At 26.2% G+C, this 23818-nt stretch overlaps 1 protein-coding gene across 1 annotated transcript; it reads right to left on the bottom strand.

Annotated features, from left to right (window-relative positions):
• Nucleotides 1–62: 62 nt before the first annotated feature.
• Nucleotides 63–22916, bottom strand: LOC114124016 (cytoplasmic aconitate hydratase). Its single transcript, XM_027987176.2, has 18 exons — nucleotides 22653–22916; nucleotides 19926–20012; nucleotides 19693–19859; nucleotides 19480–19625; nucleotides 19333–19402; nucleotides 19056–19248; nucleotides 18849–18979; nucleotides 18600–18771; nucleotides 16786–17003; nucleotides 4412–4571; nucleotides 4123–4343; nucleotides 2123–2279; nucleotides 1223–1458; nucleotides 1023–1159; nucleotides 805–952; nucleotides 621–743; nucleotides 332–517; nucleotides 63–273 (listed from the first exon to the last, which is right to left on the bottom strand). Exons 1-18 carry the CDS (start codon nucleotides 22657–22659, stop codon nucleotides 160–162), a joined length of 2673 nt encoding a protein of 890 aa, XP_027842977.2. The 5' UTR covers nucleotides 22660–22916; the 3' UTR covers nucleotides 63–159.
• Nucleotides 22917–23818: the final 902 nt, after the last annotated feature.

Below are 23818 nucleotides of genomic sequence, written 5' to 3'. Positions count from 1 at the left end.
TAACCATACATTAGTGGAATAAATTGTTTTTAAAATTTGGCAAAACAAAAGAAATAAATTGGTTGTATTAACAGTAAAAATGCATTTTATATTTATTTTAATAAAAGTAATTTAAAATAAATTATAGTCATGGATCTCTGGTATTCACGAATCAATAATTTAATCTAGCATTTTTCTTATCATATAGTTCAAAATTCCTCCATGTTTATGATACAGTATATCCACTTCAGTGTCAAAACGCAAAATGGCATTGAATGTGACACCTGTGTTGGTCTAAAAAATAAAATGAATAATTTAGCTACAAAAAAAATTGTTTTGATTTATTATTTACTTTCACTTGGATTTCTTGCAATGGTTTGCAGTTTTGTGGAATATCTATATCATATATTTCATGACCAGTAAGTTTTAATGTTTCAGCATTTTCTCCGGAACGGAATTGCAATGGAATTATTCCCATACCAACCAAGTTAGAACGATGAATACGTTCATAAGACTCAGCAATTACAGCTTTAATTCCCTATACACAATAAAAACCATATAAAATTTTTTTTTAATAAAAAATGTTTATATTATAAGCAATGTATATATAAAATATAGTATAAATTATATTAATATATTACCAGTAAAAATGGTCCCTTTGCTGCCCAATCTCTTGATGAACCTGATCCGTAATCTTTGCCAACAATAGCAATGAGCGGTCTTCCTTCTTTAGCATAAATTTGAGCTGCATCAAAGACATCCAACTAAAAGAACATAAATAATAATAAGCTCAACAAAAAGTATTAGATTCAAAATATGTACAACCTCCTGTCCGCTAGGAATGTGTAATGTTTTTGGTCCAGTGTTCTTCACCAACTTATTTACTAATCTTATGTTTGCAAATGTTCCTCTTGCCATAATATCATCATTTCCACGTCTTGAGCCATAAGAGTTGAAGTCTTTAGGGACGATACTAAAAGAAATTTGGGATATTAGTTTTTAGTATATCCAATTATTGATATTAATAAAATTCTTAAGCTCACTTTCTTGAAGCTAAATAACGTGCTGCAGAACTATTTCTTGCAATACTACCAGCAGGACTGATGTGATCAGTTGTTACAGAATCACCAAGAAACAGTAATACATGAGCCCCTTTCACTGATTGAACACCAGGTAATGTCTAAACAAGAAGTATTTGTATCGAAACTATGTTAGGTACTATTCATACTGATATGGTTTATACCTTTGTCATGCCATTGAAAAATGGAGGGTTTTTTATGTAAGTAGATGATACATCCCAAGGGTATAATTGGCCGTCTGGGGCTTGTAAACATTGCCAAGCATTAGAACCATTTTCAATGCGAGCATAGACATCTTGGAACATAGCAGGAATTACAGTTTGTTTTTCGACAGATTGGATCTCTGCTCTAGATGGCCAAATATTTTTCAAAAACACTGGTTTACCGTTTTTATCGTTACCTAAAAATGGATTAACGACATTAAGACCCTACATAAATGTGTACTTACTGAAGTTAATATAAAATAAAAAAAATATTTTTCTTAAAAGATATAATGAGTTGGAATGACAACATAAATCAAAAATTAATATACCTAGTACCTATAAAAATATCTATAAGTAAATTGTATATTAAAGCAGTTCCTATAAAAACCTTATTGGTTTTAAACCAGTAAGTGAAAAGTTAGTGTTTTCAATGTAGGCTATAGTAGTATAGTCTGTAGGTATGAATTAATTATTAGCTTCTTTTCTACAAATATATGATGTAATGATATGTCACAAAGTAAGAAAAATATTTTTTGATTTTCAACATGACTAGTGCAAAAGTATTGTTCTTCAATGTACACACATACATTTTAAGTACAATTGTCAATATTAAAAATTTTACTTCAACAGTCTTAAAGAGGAAGTTATTATTTTAGGAACTTAATGTTTAATATATTCTGAAAAAGTCGGAAAATTCCATAGATAATGTCTATGGAAAAATCGAGAAGCATGCATTTCCCGTAATTCAACTAGGGGTGGGCTCTAATTAGTGAGAATAATAATAACGAGGTTGAATAACGGGAGTGTCTCGACCATAAAGTATAGACATTACATTTTTAGCTGAAAAAACTTATAACTCACCAATAGGTTCAGTTTCAAAGTCGATGTCCATGCGTCCAGCGATTGCGTAGGCAATGACCAACAACGGTGAGGCCAAGTAGTTGGCACGGGTGTTTGGATGAATGCGGCCTTCAAAGTTTCTGTTACCAGACAAAACTCCACAACAGACTAATTCGTTCTGAATTAAGATGCAAAAAATAATTATTCAAGTATATTAAAAAAAAAAATATTTTTATAATGTAAAAATAATAAATGTAGGTATTAGGTATATTTTATAGTGATTTATAAATTTAAAACACCTATTATTTTGAACTAAAACTGATCAGAAAACTAGGTCATTAAAAATACGTATTTAATAAGAAATATATATATTCTAACGATTTATCATCATATTTATTAAAAAATTATTTACGTCTATTAATGGCAATATACATTATAATTCCCAATTTTTAAGCAGACAATTTTTTTTAAATATTTCAGCGTATAGAAATCGAATTCTATAATTAAGGGTATCCCGCAAAATGTTGGTCTTCTTCCCTGCTCGACATAATATGTTGGTTTTTTACGGTTAATCAGTTTTATAGTGAGTTATGAGGAAGGTTAGGATGTTTATGGACTAAAAAATGTATGCATGTGTATTCACTTAAGCTTTTAAAAACTACTGTTAAATATACCTGTAAAGTTTGAAAAATATGCATAAAAAAATTAAAAACTGTAATAAATATTTAAAGACAAATTTAATTATTCATAGAGAATCTAGCAAAAAAAATTGTCATTTATATTTAATACATATAATTTAATATTATATAATATTTGGTTATAGATACCTATGTCAAAAAAAGTGTTACATAATTATATTGAAATTAAGGTCCACTGTAAAATTAAAAAAAAAGTGATGTATTTAGTTAGTACGGGATTCTTTTTTCTTATAGCCGGGGTTTTTTTTCCTGGACTTTTTCTCCAAATACCTTAATAGAATATAAACAAATTGGATTGGTACTATTTTAATGTGCTCATTATATTATAAAAATAAGGTATTTTTCAACATTTTGCATCGAAAACCGTCAAATATGCGCTTAAAAACATAAAATATACAAATTATGCACTAGTAAATAAAAAACGGTAATAATATGCAATTATATGAAAAATACAAATTTGATATTTTGAATAAAGAAATACATATTTTCTATATAAGAATGGAAGCTATTGGACAATCTAAAAAAAATATGAAAAATCATAAACATCCTAACCCTAATTTTGATCATTTTTTAATTTATATTATACTTATTAGTTATTATACATACACGCATAATTTGCTAAAAAAATTAACTATCATAAAACACCAACATACGAACACAGTTAATGTTGTTACCAATGTTACCATCAAGTTTCATAAATCATAATAAATCGATAGTAGAATAAAAAAGTATGTTCTGACCGCTGATCCAGCGGATCCACCGTCGCGTTACTGCACCCCCGCCAGAACATACTTTTTTATTCTACTATCGATTTACTCTAATTTTTAAACTAACGGAGCTAAACTTAATCTGATGAGCGTAAATTTGCTATGTATATGCTCTTATAAAACGGAGACAACACATGCGGGTGTTGCGTAATCTTAAATAATACTTACTAACTTACTACTCAGTTATACTTAAAAGTTTATAACTTATAAAAGTGATTTGAATTTTAAAACCAATATTGTAATATCAACTACTATTGAACTACTCGTTCAAAATTTAATTTTTATGCAATGAAATAGTTAAACGTTTACGGGTCACAGCCACGTTTACCATAATTGTGTAAGTTATATAGTATGCTAGTATACCTATACTATTAAGTCTAGTAATATAGTATGAATACTGTTGACTGTTGAATGTTGAAATTGTGACTCGAGTGACTTTTAAATTATGAATTTTTTTACCAAAACTTCTCAAAAATATCATAAATTATTATCCTCAATCAGTTTAATCGGTAGTTCTTGATAATTTATGATTAACAATAATGTGACCTCAACTTACAGACTCGATAGCGTTTACGACCGGTTCGGGCAAAGGTCCAGAATTTCCAATACACGTCATACAACCGAATCCAACGGTGTCAAAACCAAGAGCTGTCAAAGCTGGGGTAACTCCACTCTCTCTCAGATAATAAGTGACTACTCCCGAGCCAGGCGAAAGACTAGTTTTGATATATGGCGCCACCGACAGTCCGGCTTCGACAGCCTTTTTAGCCAAAAGACCTAAAAAATGACAATTTTTAGATAGTGATATGTTTCATTTTTTAATGCAAAATTAGTTATTTATTTACCAGCTCCAAGCATGACACTGGGATTGCTTGTGTTTGTACACGAAGTAATGGCAGCAATGACAACTGATCCATGTCTTAAAGTATACTTTTGATTATTGAATTCGAATTCACAGCTGGCATTCAATTTGTCTGGACTAATGTTAAATCCTTTAAATCCAATCTAAAAATAATACAATTTCTATATTAAAAAAGTAAGAAATATAATGAAAAATAAATTTAAAAACATTTGTTCACAAATATTTATTTTAATATTTTGTTAAAAATAACACAATTTAATAGAACAAATTATATCAGTATATATCGCTCGAAAAAGTGTAGTATGTATTTTGTAATGTTATATAATATATTTTAAAAAAAGAACTAAAATAATTGATTTTTTAAAAACAAATCATACTAAATGTTACATAATTTGTATTTACTTCATATTAAAATGATACAAAGAACAACGTATTTTTTAATACCTAAATCAGTGGCGTAGCCAGCGGGTAGGCTTGGTAGACCCGGGACTACCCGATTTTCTCCAAAAATAAATGTTTTATATCTTTTTTTTTTTATTTAATAAAAATATTCATTGATAAACCTTATTACGCCAAACTATAGGGCCTACCCAAGAAAAAGTGTCTAGCTATACGCCACTGACCTAAATAGTTTTATTATAATATGTAATTATAAATGAAAATTTAATAGAATATTTTGTATTTTTGGAATTTTTGTTAAACACGAAAAAATTACTCGGACTGTTTGTCCAACTTTTTTTACAATGGTCAATGGTCTAACCGATTACTAAAGAGTAAAGAAACTATTGAAGTAATAATTATCAATTACTATACATTAAAAATAATACAATCTCATAATTTTAAATAAATCTAATATATTATTATTTTAAAATATAATATGAATTATTGGAATTGTCTTTCGAGTCAGTTTCGACTATAATAATCGTAATACTACAGTTGCAATTCACCGGAAATATTTCCCAATTAATAAATGTTTTCTGAAAACACTGTTTAATGTTATTATGCTATAATACCAGAACATCAATAGGCATTCAAAAATAATAGTTGACTGACCACACCTTAAATTAAAAACGTATTTATTTTAGATACCTATCACATAATACGTCAGTACTAAGAAATCGTGAGATTATAAACAAGTCTGTATTGGTGGGATTCGTGTTGATGCCGAGACCTTGAATAAAAGGACTATTTATAAGTGATAATTGTACGACTTCAGTGGGAAGGCCCGTGGAGTCCAGGAGGCAAGAGAATTTATAAATTTATATTTTCATTTTATTAAACATTATATAGGCTCTGACATGATGCATAGAAATACCTAAACGATTTTCGAAAATCTTAGTGATACCATCCAATAATATTATAAATTATAATAGAATATATTTTTATTATATCCATAATGTGGAAGATTTTATTTAACAAACTATTACCTATAAGAATAATAATTGAAATCATGTGATAAAAATGTCTAATGTCGAAATTATTTTCGGCATTCGTGTAGCAGGTGATCTACTACCTCGTTTTAGGTGTATCAGGTGATCTATCGTATTACACTAGGTGTAGTTGGTGATCTACAATTATTATTACCTATTATTATATTCTATGATATTATTCTAGGTGATATATAAATTTGTTTTATGAAATGGCGAAATTAAATACTAAGTTTGAATTTAAATATTTTTACATAATATTTCGTCATATTTTAAGAAAATCAATTTTTAGCATATTGGCCATATTTTATATTATTTTTATTTTTATAAACGTAAAATTTTCGGGAAAAATCATAGTTGGATGGTCGTAGTTTGTTGTATCTAACACGTACGTCTGTTTATGTTAGTCTCTTTATCGCTTAATAATCAACCTTTTTATTGACAATATAAAAAATAAAATTTTTTACAACTTCACAATTCACTTCCGAATGACAGTGAAACTCCAAATTGTAAAAAATGTGATTCTGAAACAAAAATTGCGGTCAGAAAAAAACGGCTGGCTTCTGGTGAACAACGTGAGTACCAAAGTTTAAGATGCGTTCAAAAAGGATATCAAACATTCCAGTCTCTGCGTCAAGACAATAAATTGTTTACCTACACAGATTTGAATAATAAATGGAATTCTAAATTGTCGCTGGGGTAAATTTTAGAGTTGGTTTATTACTGGTCAGAAAACATGAGCATAGTAACCGTTTGTCGGCTTACTGGACGTTCTAATAAAACAGTAGTAGATTGATACAATTTATGCCATGATGTGTTTTGTAGTATTTATGAAATTCGGAAACCTATGGATGAACCTAACAAATGTGTTATAGGAATCAATTAATAGATACTTTTTTAACATTTTTAAATGATACTAAAAATGTTTACTGTAATTGAAAAATGTATTATATTTGGCTAATTATTATTTTTTTTTATACTTGACGAATATTTGTATAATAATATATTATGACGTAGATACTTGTAATAAAAAATATTATGTGTTTTTATACTATTAAAAATATTTTTTAAATTTATACGTAGATCACTTGTCCTAAATTCGCAGATCACTCTAGTGTAGTAGATCACCTGCTACACGAATGCCTTATTTTCGAATACCATTGCTATTTGATACGTTATTATATTTTAAAAATGTACCCAAATATTAAATAAATTACAATAAAATAAACCTGACCGAAATTCCAATAGAATCTCACAGGTCCATGTCAACTGGGATACTGTGGGATTATGTAGAACACCTACTACTAAACACTTATTGCCTTTTTTTTTTTTAATATACCTCACCGAGAAAAAAATGAAAATGCGCACTGCAGGACACAGTTTTGAGACGCAGAAACTGTCTCGAAAAAAATTTATGGTTTTAGGGCTCAATAATATTCAGAAGAAAAAAAATTCCTATTTATACTACGTCCTGTTGTAGCCGTTGTAGGTCTTCGCGAGAGGAGAATGTGTTCCAAAATCCCAACGGAATAACAAAACATTCTAAACGAAATAAACCACTATAATATTATGTTATACTTATAACACAATAGGTATCATAACATGATATAGATATTATAAACTATAAAGATTAATGATACTTGTGGACGGATTTCTGAGAAATACAGCTATTATATAGCTATTCGTTTAATACGTATTTCAAGCAAGCTAATTACCGAGAAATATAAATTTACATGCACACGCATTTCTTGATTAAAATAGAGAATATAATCCATTTATAAATATTAATAAATATAAAATTATAGTTGGATTTTATATTATATTCACACTAATGAGAAATGAACAATTATTATGATATTAAAATATGAATATTACAATAATCTATTAAATTTCAACCATGATAAAATACTATTTTTGTCCAAATTCTATAAGAAATTCGACAATAATATTATTTAAGGATCTTATTATTATGAGTATCGATAGATCATGGACATAATATTATTATTCAAACTAGTGCCGCAGGTACATAAATAATATTTGTATTTTGTTTATTATTAGTAATACCGTATTACTAATACGTATCAGATAATAATGCATTTTATATAGGAACACTGTATTATACAATTTAAAACTACAATCCAATTATTACTTTAACATATTATTACCATTGATTATAAATACTTATAATCAATGATATTACCAATTATCAATGAATTGGCTGAATTTTTTTCATTTAGTAGGTATAAAAGTAATATAATTAAGCCAATTAAGGACCTAAAATAAAATTAACTATTAACTATGATTTTATAGATAATCTTAAATCGTCGTATTATAATACTAAAATAAACAGTGATTTTAATATTTCAATATTGATTAATGATTGTCAATTATCAGAACACATACAACTTATTTGCTGGGGGGAAATCTTTGAAAAAGAAACATTTTATAACAAAAACACGTAATTTTTTACAAAATATGCATATACAGATCCTATTACGATAGATGATGAACTTGAAGTATTTTTTTTCAATGTCAATGTAAATCCTCAGTGGGAAAAACTATTTTTTTCAAAATACATACATTTTTTAGTTATTAAAATATTAAATATAAAGTTTTTGACTTTTACTCGCTCCAAAATAGTGAAATTAATATTAATTATTTTTGCAAGACGCTAATGTCGCTAAACCAGCATTTCTTGCAAAAATAATTAATATTAATTTCACGATTTTGTAGCGTGTAAAAGTCAAAAATTATATTTAATAACTAAAAAATGTATTTATTTTGAAAAAAAATAGTTTTCCCCATTGAGAATTTACATTGACATTTGAAAAACAGCATTAAAACAAATATTTGGTTTCAAAAACGTTTCATAGACCGGTATACTGTATACCTAACGGCCAAACGGCCAACAGAATTCAGTAACACTCTAAAACAATATATTTATACATAATTTATCTATATCTAAAGCCTCTTAAGTTTAAACCACAATGAGGTGATAAACTAATACAACATAAATTGTTTTGAAACGGTTTTTTTGGAAACCAGAGAGTATCAAAATGTCAATAGGTACATTTAGAAGAAACGCTTCGTTCAGTTTATGATTAAGCGTTATGATATCATGATAATTGATAATATTAATATGTCTTAATAGAAATGCGTGTGAGAATAAACAAAACATTTCTATACTATTTTATCCGAATGGCGATTACTGTGTACAATTGCTCATCAGTCATCATGTTTGTTATTATTTTATATTTTTATAATAATAATAAAATTAAAAATACTTAAATATTCAGACATTCTACAGTAGGTATCTATTGAAAAGTACTGAAGTCTGAAATGTTTTTATTCATTCGAAGTCGTTTACCTGGATAATTTTATCAAAAATGTTTACAGCCGGAACATAATATAATAATATATTATTTTATTTAACGTGATGGGACAACTACTATTACGGTATACCGTAAATGAAGAGTCAAAGAAACCTCACATGTTACTCCCTGGTAAATACGACTAATATATAAGAGATGAAAAAATATAAAAGGTAGAAAAAAATTAGGAACACACGCAGAGATCGGGGAGTAGACCCTTGGTGGTGACATTTGTTTCTTATGTCTAGCAGGTAGGTATTCTTGACCATGGGTGTGGGTACTTCCGTCTTCGACTATCACATACAATACAATGTATTATTTACAATAAACGTATACATATTATATATTATGAAATATTTTGGGCCCAAAGGACAGTGTGCCAGTGTGTATTCACCATTCAGCATTTCAGACTTCAGTAGTTCATCGTCATTCGCCACTAACGTACGCACCTACGCAGCGCATCTGGATCTACAGGATCCTAGCAAATCTTCAAAGTATAATAATAACATCTATCGAATGGATACTTCACTATACCTTAATAATATACTTTCCCGAGGTTAGTATAAAACACTATTAGTATTGTTTAATATTCATCATGTATATCGTTATTCATAATTTTATACCCCCTAAAATCCTACTCAACGTTGGTATAAAAATTATTATTACATTATTTTGGAATTTGTTTTCGTAAGCTGACACTGTCGTTTTATAGTATATTTTTCAGTAACATGTGGTAATTGAATTTGTGACTAGAATTATATACTATTAATCTGTAGTGGTGATTTGCAACAATTAAGAGTTATATTTTTATGTTTTTAATTTTGTAACTACTTATTACGCTATTAGTAGATGATGATAATATAATGGTTTTAATTGTAATATAAAATTAAATATTACAAGTGTATTATGGTCATAAATCATAATTCATGAACGAAATAATGCATATTTTAAATTTAAATATGTAATTCATATTAACGTCCAATAAATAAACATGGATTGGCAACAAATAACATTTGTATTCATATTTCTTAATATATTTTAATTAATTAATTAAAAAAAAATAAATAAATAAATTATACAACAGCGATACTATAGGTACTATAGATGTTCACTACCGAAATTAGTTGTACTACAGTCTGTGCAATTGCAGCTTGAATACTATTAGGTAACAGATTTGTTTTGTGAGTGAGAAATTTAAAACTTCCCAGACGAACTCTGTTACCCTGTAGTTTCAAGAATTACCTACTGTAATTATTATTATTATGTATTAATTGGGATTTAAATGCTATTGATTTATTTGGTTGTTGATATTATGAACTAAAAGATTTTTATGTAAATCATATAGTATGAACTCTATGAAGGAAATCATTCAATTAGCATTTTTAATCACGATTTATGAATAATTTCTTTTGGTAACAAGTTTCGTCTTTAGTAATCCACTTTTAAATCTAAAGACGTCGTTGTTACCTACTAAATTACATAAATAAACAACCAATGAAATGGATAATCACGAGTCACGACCAGCATAAGACGGGTAAAATCTAACACGTTGTTTATGGCGTGAATTTTAACCGCGTAAAATGCTATTGTGTACACATAGCATTGTATTCTGACTTCTAGAGAATAAAATTTGGGGCGATTTAAAATCGAGTCCTCATGAACTATTTGCCTAAATAATTTATTTGGATTTAGCAGAGTAATACAATAAATAATAACATAATGCCATTATAGATACTTATATCTATTTTTTACACGAGAAAAAAAGGTTTTAATTATTAAAAGGATATTATAGATTGCATTCATTAATATATTATCAAAAACATAATTTTTGTTAGTTTATGGGATACTCAATATTATTTTTTATTTTCTCTCATAAATTATGAACTTGAAACTTTTTTCCAAAGAATAAATATCACAAGGTAACTTAATCAAAAATTAACGATTTTAAACATTTTATTAATTTACTATTTTACATTTATATTTTTAAAATTATCTTTTCTAATTTTCTATCAAAAATAAATATAAAATAGGTAACAGAAATATTTTTATTGTTCTAAGTAATCTACAAAATCACAAGTGTTGTTAAGCATTTTGTGTAAGATGGTAAGGCAATTAGTAAACAACCTGTTTCAAGGAATTCTATTACCTATTTTGATTTCAGATATTTGATTTATCATATAATATTATTTGCTTAGAATTAACCTAAGTATCCTAAGCTATGAATTACTGTAGTTAATGTAAATGTTTATTTTATTGCACGAATATTGCTTTTGTTTGCATTTTTTATGTAATAAAATATAATAATAAAATTACTACTAACTTATAACAATTCCTAGGTTACTAATAAATAATAAATAAAGATATTCATTATATAATATTTATTTTTACAATCATTATTATTATTATTTTTTATTGATCTTTCATAAATATTATTAATTTTATAAATCGTTTATCGAATAGTTGCTATCTACTATCTAGTCTAGACATAATAGTATATAAAGAATAAAGATTATTATCTTTTTGTGTGATTACCATATCATGCATAAATACATACAATTAATGACATTTTTAATATTCAACGTGTTCAACTAAGTGCGGTTTTTAAATTACGAAGAAAATAAATACTTCATAATTATTAATGGCTCTCGTAACTATAAAACCAATTACAAATCAATACTTTTAATATGTAGGAAAAATTAGATTTAGAATTTATCATATTTATGTAGTAAATATTATTTGTTAGTATGAGAAAGCATCGAGAACTATAAACCTTATTTTTTTCTTGAAACTCGTCAACTAATACATTTTGCTAAAATAACAAAATAATATGTCTATAAGAAAATATAAGAAATTATTAAAATATGCCTAGTGTGCATTAAAATAATGTAGTTTGCACACTTCGCACGCTATAAAATCTGGAACAAAATTTACACATATGCCCATAGATAAAGAAATCATATCTATATGCCCATATATCCGTGTTCAAAATGATATCATGTATATTGTAATGTTGCTGTACAATATTGTACAATAAATTAAGAACATGAATTTAATAATATGAAATACCGAAATCAAATAATTATAAATAACTATCGCTAGGAAAACCAACACCAACTGGTTTCCGATTATTTCCGAACGTGTATGGTGTAGAGTTCTGCAGCTTGTCAAAGGAGCTCATCGGTTGTACAAACAGGTGGGGGGGCACGCGTTACGATTAGCCCACTACCCGAGCCAGTCGAGAAGTCGAGTATCAACTATCAATAATTCTAGAATCGTTTAGCTCGTTTTCGCGTGCGTCTAAGATCTAAAGCATTTATCGTCACCCAACGCCGATGAATATGTGAGTTCGCTGTCGTTCGACGTGCACTTTATGATTCGCAAGTATTCTAGACTCTAGTAATGAAATAGGTGATATAAAAAACGTACTTCTTTATGTACAAAATGTATCCAAGATTTTATCAGTTATTAAGTACGATTTTTGTATTGCATAATAAAATGATAATATGTTGCTATTGATCGCGTGTTTTATACTTGGTATGTGTAGTATAATATAGTATGCTGTTTTTCATTCATTAAAATATGTTTTTGTTATTGTCCGACGTACGTTTTCTCGCTCATCAAAGTTTTAGGTCGTATACGTCTAGGGATACTTAAAGCTTTGATGACGGGATACTGTGCGCCGGGAATGTCGTCGATAGTGATGGAGGTGATGTGTAAAGCAGTATCGTCCGAAAATGAGCATTAATGGTTAATGCCCCCTACTTATTATTTATATTACCGAATATTTATAGAGTTGGTAGTGTTTGAAATTTCTTGTGTTCCGTGTAAATTTGACTAACGAACTCTGAGAAATTCCAAAATACTAAGGACTTCTGCATAAAATCATTCGTATTAATCATATTTATGGTGAACGCCGTTTGGTAACATAAACCTCTTTAGCGAATGTTGGACGTACTAAAGATGTCAATGTTACCTGCGAAGTTCCCATAAACATCACTCAGCGACTTCAACTCAATTATATGATGAATGTATATACTTTATGTTAAAGTAATGTTAATTTTAAAGTATTTTATTATGTTAATTATTATTCTGGTAGTGTTAATTCTTTTTATTGTCTTTTGGATCTATTTTAAGGTAACTACATCACTATGGGAGTAATATTTACACTTCCCATAGGATATAGGTACTCTGTAGATGATGCAAAAACAGTCTTCGATTATTATAATATTATGTATGTATAATTCTAATTAGTTATCTTTATTATCTTACACTATAGAATGTTGAAAAATTATTAATAGGTGGTAGGTATTTTTGTATAAAATATAGTTGGTCTGAAAACTGTCAATAGTAGTGTAAACCAAATATTTATTTTAGCCTGAAGGTACAAACTACAAGGGCAAACCTTCTATTAAATTTAGATTAAGTATTATATTTCTGGACAATGAGTTCTATTATATTATATTATATTATACATGTACGTTTTATACTTTATAGCCTCCTAGTTAAGTATGTTTAGCGATAAGATATATTAATTATTTCATGTTAAAAGTTTTATACATTTTTTTACATTCATTGTTTAAATTTTAAGAATTATTTAATTTGTAGTTTAATAATCGATTTTTATGTGTTTAAGTATAAAAAGAGTCTCCTTCAATCAATTTGGTCTTTTAATTTTCGATCCTTCGTATGGTCACCAAAGCGCTCTGTGGAACTTCTATCATTCAAACCAACTACTAAACTCAAGGCTATCCAAATAGACGTCTCCCTCAATAAAAACAGGCCAAAAAATCTCAATATTTTATAACTTTTAATAAAATATGTACACTGTACAGGTAGTTCTACTATGAGCTTCCTCTTCACAAGTCCCGTCACTGTCAATCTTCCCTCAAATTTGCATAATATTCTACATAAATGAGTAAATTATAATTTATAAATATATAATTTCTTATTTACAATAACTTAGTTAAATACGTCGTTTTAAGATTTTTTTTTTTTCGAAAATATAGTTTTATACAGATTTTTTTAATTAAAGTATTAAGCGGACTGCTCACTACTTAAGTTTCCATTTGGATATAGTTAATTCATTACAATGTATAATAGTTGTAACAGAAACAGAAGATCTCTTCTATGCAGAAAATTAAATCGTAATAAATAACAGTTAACTTTATAGGTAGCTGATATTAATTCTCAAAAGCTAATTGGTTTTTTTACGTAAAGATGATATTGGACTGTATGAAATAATTAGTAATCATAATAATTCCAGGTTTTAGAATTTATTTTTAATTATCTGTAAGAACTAAGAAGTACAATTATATTATATATATATGATAAAAAAACAAATTGCATAGCAACAAAAAAAAAAAGTTTTTTAACTATAATGTAAATTTAAAGTAAGTACAAAAGATGGATGCCCAATTAATTTATAAAGCTGAAAAGATAATATTAAGTTTTAAAAGTCCAATCCGAAATATACATAATTACCAAAATTAAATCGCCTTCATCAATCTAAATTTATAAATTTAAAGACAAATACAATCATCAGTAGTATTTACAATTTAAATATTTTTTAGAAAAGTAATAAGTTGTGACTATCCCGTATCCGTAAATAATTGGTATCTTTCATATTAATATGAATTATTTATAAAAACTATACAATTAATAGAAGCTAAAAGATTATTTTTGTTAAAATTGTGTCTATATAATTAACTTTTGAGGTTTATTTGATGCACATTAGAATCTCAATATATAATATTATTTCTATAATAATTAAACAAACATTGATTAGATAATATCACCTATTAATTTATAATTATGTATTTATTCTTAAATAATTTAAATAGAGTAAATGGAATTGAGTAGGTAGGTACCAAGTAGATACTAGAAATATTATAGGAAGTATAATATGTACTATGGTCATATTATATAGTTTATTAAATACAGACATTACTACTGGGTAATAATAGTTCCTGAGCTAAATAAAATACTCAATAATTGAAGCACTACTACAAAATATTCATTGATTAGTAATCTCCTAAATCATCTTGCACTGTAGAACAAATAAGATTCGTTTTACACGGACGCGTTTCGTACGCGCGCGTTTTTAGTAAATGTTGTTTAAGTTCATACGCGCCATATCGACGAGCAAGACGCGCTGGCGCGTATGAACTTAAACAATGTAAACTAAAAACGCTCGTGTACGATAACGTCGCTTACGATACGCGGCCATGTGAAACGAGCCTAAAGCTTCAATTAAAATTCTACAATTGATAAAAATTGTATTTTAGCACTTTATAATTTGTTAGAAAAATGTATTGATTTTTGAAACATGTTGTATTATTATGTTAATATATGAATACATAATATAAGATATTATCAATAATTATTAAAAATAAAAATACAATTTAAAAATCATTAATTCAATAAAATGTATAAAAAGAAAAAAATATAGAACATGAACATACAAGGTCCACGTAAATATATTATGACGATCAATATAATCTCATTAAACAAATAAATAATGCAAATAAAACAATACAGATAATTCTAAAATGCTAATCATTTTATTTTATAAAAGACATCATAATGTAATTTCTGACACTATTCAATTCGAGATTAATTCATCAAAGCAGTTATGAACACAATCCGCAATGAAAAAGTAGTTATAGTAGTCGCCAGTTGGTAAACCAACATTTTTAGTAGTATAGTGTTTTTCAAAAAAGTTATAATTAAATGTATTAATCTATGGTCGAATATTAAGAAATTTGATGTAAGCACCATGAATTGCTTCTAGTTGGTACTCATAATTAAACTATCACTGGTGACAATTCATGAAGCATACATTTTAATTTTTGACGGATTAAATATTTTATCAGACTATTAGTATTTATAAAATCATTTGGTTACAAGGTATGTACACCTATGTTAATTTGTAATTATAAATTTACTATTTATAAATATCTGTTAATACATCTGAGTTATTAAAAAAAAAAAAAAAAAAAATGAATTACTTGTATTGTTCGTAAAAAAAATTCGTTTATTAGTAGCTTTAATAATATAGTAGTATATTTATATTGACCTTTCTCATATATTAAGGATTATTGTCTCTTAAGTCTTGGGTAAATATTGTATGTATAACAGTAACCTGGGAATCCAGTTAAGTCTATTGCTATTTTATACTTAGTTAATAATAAATGCAATACCTATCAAATTTAAAAAATGAAAGTATGTCATTATTTATTACAGTTAATGTCTAATGCTTTAAGAAAATGAAACTAATAAAGTGCTGAAAACTAATAATTATGCATTATACTGATTTAATGGACAATAATAATAATAGTACCTAAATATGAATATTTACATTCTAATATGCAATTGTCATTTTTAATAAGATGTCCAAGCTCATCAATGAATTGGAATAGATATTATTATTATGATTATCATCATTATTTATTCTACTATTGCACTATATTATTTTATATTAGTATATTATTAAATATGTATACTAGACACACATTTTTAGTATCCATACAAAATATATTAAATTATAAAAAATTACTTACCTTGTTTGTGAGACAACTTTTAAAATCTTTTTGAGCTTCAGATACAGACACGCGATCATGTGGTCTCTTCGGCCCACTGATGGAAGGTACCACTTCTCCCAGATCCAAAGTAGTGACTTGACTGAATACTGGATCTTGAGATGGATCATCATAATTTCTTAACATTTTGGAAGCTTCTAGATATGCTTTAACAGCAGCTATTTTTTCACTGCTTCGATCTGGAACATGAATAATTTAAAATAACTGTATAAACAAGAATACAAAAAAATACATTATGGGCAAGAAGCTATATATTTTATTAAAATTACGAAAAATTGATTTAATTGACCTTGATAACTCACTAAATGTGTCATACACTCTGGTTTACTAATAGGTAGGGCTGAGATTTTGTAAAAACTTCGTAGTTTACTTAACACAAAGTGTAATTAAAAATTATAATTTTGCAATTTTTTGACAAATTTAATTTATTAAGCCTAATTTTAGAATTTTTATTCATTTTTTCTAAATTAATATTATTAATAGTTTTAGTTTTTCAAATATATTTCATTATTTCAACAAGTTTTATTGTACTTATATACTTAATAAATAATATCATTAATATTAAATATTTCATACTAGATTGATTTTATATGTATATAATGATATATCAATGAATCCAAATTTAACACATACATTAGAGTGACTTACTTCAACACTACTGTATAACAGAGCAATAGCAATATTCACTATGTAATTTATACTGATTTTTTAGATATTTTAAAGTACCATTTTACATTTTTCAAACACAAATTTTTTATTATACATTTTAGGCACATTATTAACTAGCAAAAAACCAGTGGCCTCTTAAGGCAGGGCCCCTAGGAACACCAAGTATACCAAATACATGTAAACATTAAGGATTTATTATTACATTAAAAAAACTCCACTGAATGTGGTTTGTTTATTTTTTTAAATTATAATTATGATGAAAATTATTTTAAAAAACTAAAAAAAAATATTTATATAATGTTAAATTTTAGCATAATTTTAAGTAAAATATTTTGGATTGATTTTTAAGTGCTTATATTGTAACATATTACAGAATTTTTAGCATCATGTTTTGAGGCTTTTTGTCAATATAAATCTGTTTCCTAATTATTATTATTATTAATTATTAATTATATAATTATATTTTTAATCACACAGTGTATGTACCTTATAAACAATATATTTTAAAGTGAGTTAAAGTGTACCCACATATTGTGATGTATCGATTTTTACTAATGAATAACATACAAAAATGTAGATTAAGCAGTTGAAATTTGGTATTTTTAGGTTTAACATTAGAATGAATTATCTTGTTATTAAACTTAAGTTAAGAATAATATCTATGTTCTTGTATTCAGAACCGGCTCAAGTATTTAAACACATCTAGGCAAACTTGAGTTTTGCCGTCTCTTACATACTACATCAAATATATTTTTTTCATCTATAATACAAAAATGTTAAATGTTGCTCTAGGCGTGGGCCTATGTCACCTTCTCTTGAGCCGGGCCTGCTTGTATTGTATATTTATTTGAGTAATAAGCATTTTAAATGTTAATGTTTTACATACTCATTACTAGCTTCAAACATAAATTATTGAAAAAAATACTTTGATAATACATTTATTATTTACCTATAAGTTTGAAAATAAGTCAATTCACTGTAGTATTAAAAATAATGTAAAATGTATAGTTTTTAATATAAATTTTTATATGCTATGCGTTAGTGGACTAAAACAATGTAATTATTATTGTGGGTTAGAAATTCTTATCTAAAAATACTCAACATACTTGTTTGTTGAAGATATGAAAGTGTATTTTGGTCTACTGGAAAGAAACCTACTGTTGCTCCATATTCAGGACACATGTTACTTATTGTCGCTCGATCAGCAATAGATAATTGAGTAACTCCGGGTCCAAAAAATTCAACAAATTTTCCAACTACACCAATTTGTCGTAAGTGCTATAACAATTATAATTAATTAAATTAATTTTAATGAAATAATAAACAGCACTACAACAATGTCTCTTGTATTTTACCTTTGTAATTGTTAAGACCAAATCCGTAGATGTTGCAAATTGATTTAGTGTTCCTGTTAACTGGTAACCAAGAACTTGAGGAAGCAACATAGATATTGCTTGTCCTAACATAACAGCTTCAGCTTCTATGCCTGAAAAAAATAAACAAACAAACATTAAAACATATATTGTTTTCACAATAATAACTTATTATTTAAATTAATTTACCTCCAACACCCCATCCTAAAACTCCTAAACCATTGATCATCGTTGTGTGAGAATCTGTGCCAACTAAAGAATCTGGATATAATGTATCTCTATCAGTGAAGACAACACGGGCTAAATATTCTAAGTTCACTTGATGAACAATACCAGAACCTGGTGGTACAATTAACATGTTCTTGAAAGCTTTAGCTCCCCACTAAAAAATACATACAGTTAATATACAGTTTATTTGTAATTTATTAAAAAATTAACACATTTAAGTAATAAATTATTAAAGTACCTTCAAAAAAGTGAATCTTTCTTTATTACGTTCAAATTCGAGATTTTCATTTTTCTGTTGTGCATCAGCTCTAAAATAATCATAGCATTTGAACAAAATTTCTTATTTAATGATAGCATTAATAGCTTATAAAATTATAAACATTACTCTCTGACAAAATCTGCTTGGATAGAGTGATCAATTACTAAGTCTGAAGGACACACAGGGTTAATTTTGTCGGGATCACCACCTAAGCTCTTGACAGCATCTCTCATTGCAGCAAAATCCACCACAGCTGGTACTCCAGTAAAATCCTATAAAATATATTATTCGTTTAACTAATTTTCAATCTAAAAAAATAATTTTTAAATAAATTTTTACTTGTAAAATAACTCTAGCGGGTTTAAATGCAACTTCGACACCTCCTTCAATTGATTGATTAGTTTTCCATTTTAATATATTTTGCACATCATTTTCAGTAACTTGAAAATTATCACAATTTCTAATAGCCGACTCTAAAAGTACTCTAATTGAAAATGGCAGTTGATCTAAAATAAAAACATTTTTGTTTAGTCACATATGAAATATTAAAATAATGTATATTTTTATATTACCATATTCAACACCAAACTTGGGTAAATCAAAATAAGTGTATTCCTTGTTACTAACATTAATTGTTTTCTTAAATTTTTCAAACGGATCTATAATAATAAGTTGTAACATTTAATTAAACATAATACAATTAAATAAATTAAACATACATTTTAAATTACAAATGCATTTATGTTTTATAAAGCATACTATTTTATTATATATAGGTATTATTGTTAATAGAGACAATATCTTATTTCTATATCTATCTATACATGACGGATAAAAATGATTTGATTCATATATACTCTGTATAGTAAGACAACATATTATGGTCAAATAAATATTGATTCTTCTGTACTTTCCTACAGAAAAAACCAGTGATCTTGATGACAGGATATCATGTGGAGAAGATACATAAAATCATTGTTTTGTTGCTGGGTTGAGGATTATAATGATTAAGGCTAGAAAGTTGATGACTTCTTCATTTTTTTTTTTTTTTTTTAGGCAAATCTTTATAGATGAAAATGAGTTTTTAGTATGAGAAACAAAAAAAGAAACTCAGCATAAGCCTTCTGATTTAAACAAGTCAATGTCCGAACTGATCAAACCCAAACAATGAAACAAAACAATTTAATTTTTTTAAATTAATCAAAATACCTATTAAATCTAATTTAGCTAAAATTATTGCCAAGTACAAAAATATGAAATTATATAATTTAAAATTGTATTTTTCTTTTTTTTTCCTAAATATATTATATGTATAAATATAATTCTAATGACCTTAGTAGTCAAAGCAAAAATTGTATAATTTTAGTAACAGTAATAAGAAAATATTTCAAAAACATAAAAATCGAAATAACTAATTTTTTTAATACATTTATTGAACATTTATGGTTTTTTTTTTGTCAAATTTTAAGTTAATATGTACGGGATGAAAAAAAATTCCAACCTTTTAAGTTTTGAATGTAATTTAAAAACCAAATCATTTTCCAATTATTTAATTGATAAAATATTTGAATATTTTAAACATGGATATCTTGTATTCAAAAGTTTTAAATAATCAACTCATGATATCTTTACAATCATCAATTCAGTTATTAATTTATTTACTTCAAAAATCATAAAATTATGACCTAGTATATTATTCTAACGTAAAAATATCATTTATTTTTGTTAAATTATGAAAAATAGTACCATTGCTCAAATCAAGGGGGAGGGGGGCAATGAGAAATTCTTTTTTTCCTATTAAGTTTGTCAACCCATGGATTAAAGAAAGGATGAATATATCTCTAAACCTGTTATCTAAAAAAAAATGTTTAAGTGTGTATTTTTTTATAATTTTTCAAATTAAATTTAAACTAATAAAAATGAGTTCCTATATTATTCTTCCTCTCACTAAAATTCCAATTTCAATAAGAAAAATAATATTAATTAAATAATCCTGACACAATTTAATTTATGTAACTAATAAAATCGAAATTATTATATACTCAAAATTAATTACATAAACTAAAATTTATATGAATGTATAAAAAACAGTAGATAATAATAATTATCTTCTACATATGGTGAAAAAAATTGTTACAATCAATAAAATAAAAACTAAGATTGAAAAAAAAACACGAATTTCTTATTTAATTAAAAAATTCTCAAAGGTCATTATTAGGGCACGGATGTTGTAGTACTAAAAAAATATTAAAATTGATTGCAGTATTGCACTAAAAAATACCAAATATTGCATTTAAAATATTTAAAATGGTACTAAAAAATAATAATGTTTTTTTATAAATGTTTTAACCTTACTAATATAAATTTAAATTTAAAATTCTACCAAAAAAAAAAAAAAAATATATATATATATATTATACAAATATATTATACATCATTGCATGACACTATAAGTGTTTATTTTAAATCACATTCTCAAAAAATTTTGATACGTAATTTCTTACAACAGTAGAAATAGTTGGCTTAATTTTCGGCATATTTAATAATAATAGAACACAATTGTTTAAAATTTTCAGATTGATTGAAGAACAGATTATACAGTCAAACAGTCACATTTCACAAATTATTTTGTATTGTATTCAATACTTCCGACTTAATATTATTTTTAATTCGATAAGATACCAATATTACTATATACTATACTAGTAATTGATTTTATGATTGAAGAGAGTCTAGTAATATCTTATCTATACAACTACCGAGTGTTCGTTTTAGCTAAACTTACAAAAACTTTCAATAAATTAAAAAAGTAGAAAAAAATTATCATCCATGCCCTGGTCATTATTAAATATTAATCATGAATCAATTATAAATGTATCTAAAGTATAATATGAGCAAGTTAATATTCACCAATTTAATATGTTGTTTAAACTATTTATAATAATATTATGAACTCTACCTATAAATTAAAAAAAAAATAGTTACTTCAGATAATATTTTAATTTAAATACACAATAACCTTGAATAATAAATATTAGATCATGTCTTTACAAAATTATGATAAAAATTAAATACTGACTGTGGACCATCTAATGGAAATTCTTTATTCATAAAAAGTATTAAGGAAATGTGTATAAAATTCTATTTAAAATGCATTTATTAAGAAGTGTACAATTGTGCGATAATCAAAAACGATGTTAAAAGAGAAAAAATAATGAATTCATATTCTAATCAATTGAAATTGATTTTCTAGTGATTTATGAATAATAAGTATATATTTTTGCGATTCGCATACTTACGCGACATTTTTAATATAATTTGATCTTCTTGCTACACGATTACGATTTAATTAATAATAAACTAATAATTGTAAACAGTATAACTAAAATTAAAAATTATTTGTCTTAGAAAATTAGAGAAGAAAACGATCAACGAACAATTATTGCACTTTCAAAAGTGATTGGTAATTTCCCACTGCCCTATGGCCAGTACAACACTACAGCATATGTATTTTGTACTCAGTAGTCAGTAAGTCCAAGATTCTACTCTGCTACAATCCACTAATTAAAATTATTATTATTGCCGTTAGCGATAACTGATAAGGCGACGTGTCAAGCGTTATCAAATCGTTCAGCTGTTTTCACTTCGTATCTAAAATGTGGTAGTACAGTGGTGGGCGGGCTAAACCGCCAACTTAAATACACACCATACTATAAGTTATAATTGGGTAGGTATTATTATTAATATTTATATTATACTTCGGACACATTCAAATATTCTATAAAATAATTATATAATATAAATTATAATTAATGTACCTACTTAATACTTGTACGTATTGTACTATTGTATAATACCTATAGTTATAGTTGTACCTATCGTTTTATTCTGTATTCAATCAGTCAAACTTCAAGTATAATATTATATCTAATGATGTACAGAGATTATATAATTATTACTTATTGTTTTTTTTTTTTTTTTTTACTAACATTTCAATTAAAAGTTCAATTTATAACTGCTCAAGCGTTTAAATCTTTAAGTATCTATATTTGATTAGACCAATTGAAATAATAATTAAATAATTGTTACGTATTAATGTATTATAATTTAATAATGTATAATAAACTATTTAGATTTATGCCATTGAACGATTGATTATGAGTGTCTCGGGTTGTTAACAAACAAAAATAAAATGATGACTCGCTCATCGTTGAGTGTAGACAAATCCAATAATTAGTCATTATTATTTATAATAATTTATATATTATATTAAGATATATCTTAGTCCGTGATCGCAAGTCATAAATTTCTATTTACATTAGATGGTCCAAATTGTTATCACGTTATTATTAATTTGCTGCTCAAACGAATGTTTCCTTATGGCTTCCACCAGTTGTACCTGGCTGTATAGTGTATATAAGTCATAACTGGACGAATGATATTAATTTGATTCGAACTACTATAG

Source organism: Aphis gossypii, chromosome 2 (assembly GCF_020184175.1).
Source record: "Aphis gossypii isolate Hap1 chromosome 2, ASM2018417v2, whole genome shotgun sequence".
In the NCBI taxonomy this organism is placed as follows: Eukaryota; Metazoa; Arthropoda; class Insecta; order Hemiptera; family Aphididae; genus Aphis; species Aphis gossypii.
The sequence above is the reverse complement of the archived record's forward strand: the minus strand, read 5'-3'. Positions and strand labels throughout refer to the sequence as shown.

What these genes read in the sequence shown, in the direction of transcription:
- LOC114124016 (XM_027987176.2), bottom strand. An exon ending in CCGCTAGAGTTATTTTACAA is followed by an intron (nt 19,626 to 19,692) that starts GTAAAAATTTAT and finishes TATATTTTATAG; the next exon opens with GATTTTACTGGAGTACCAGC. An exon ending in TGCAAGAAATCCAAGTGAAA is followed by an intron (nt 274 to 331) that starts GTAAATAATAAA and finishes TTTATTTTTTAG; the next exon opens with ACCAACACAGGTGTCACATT.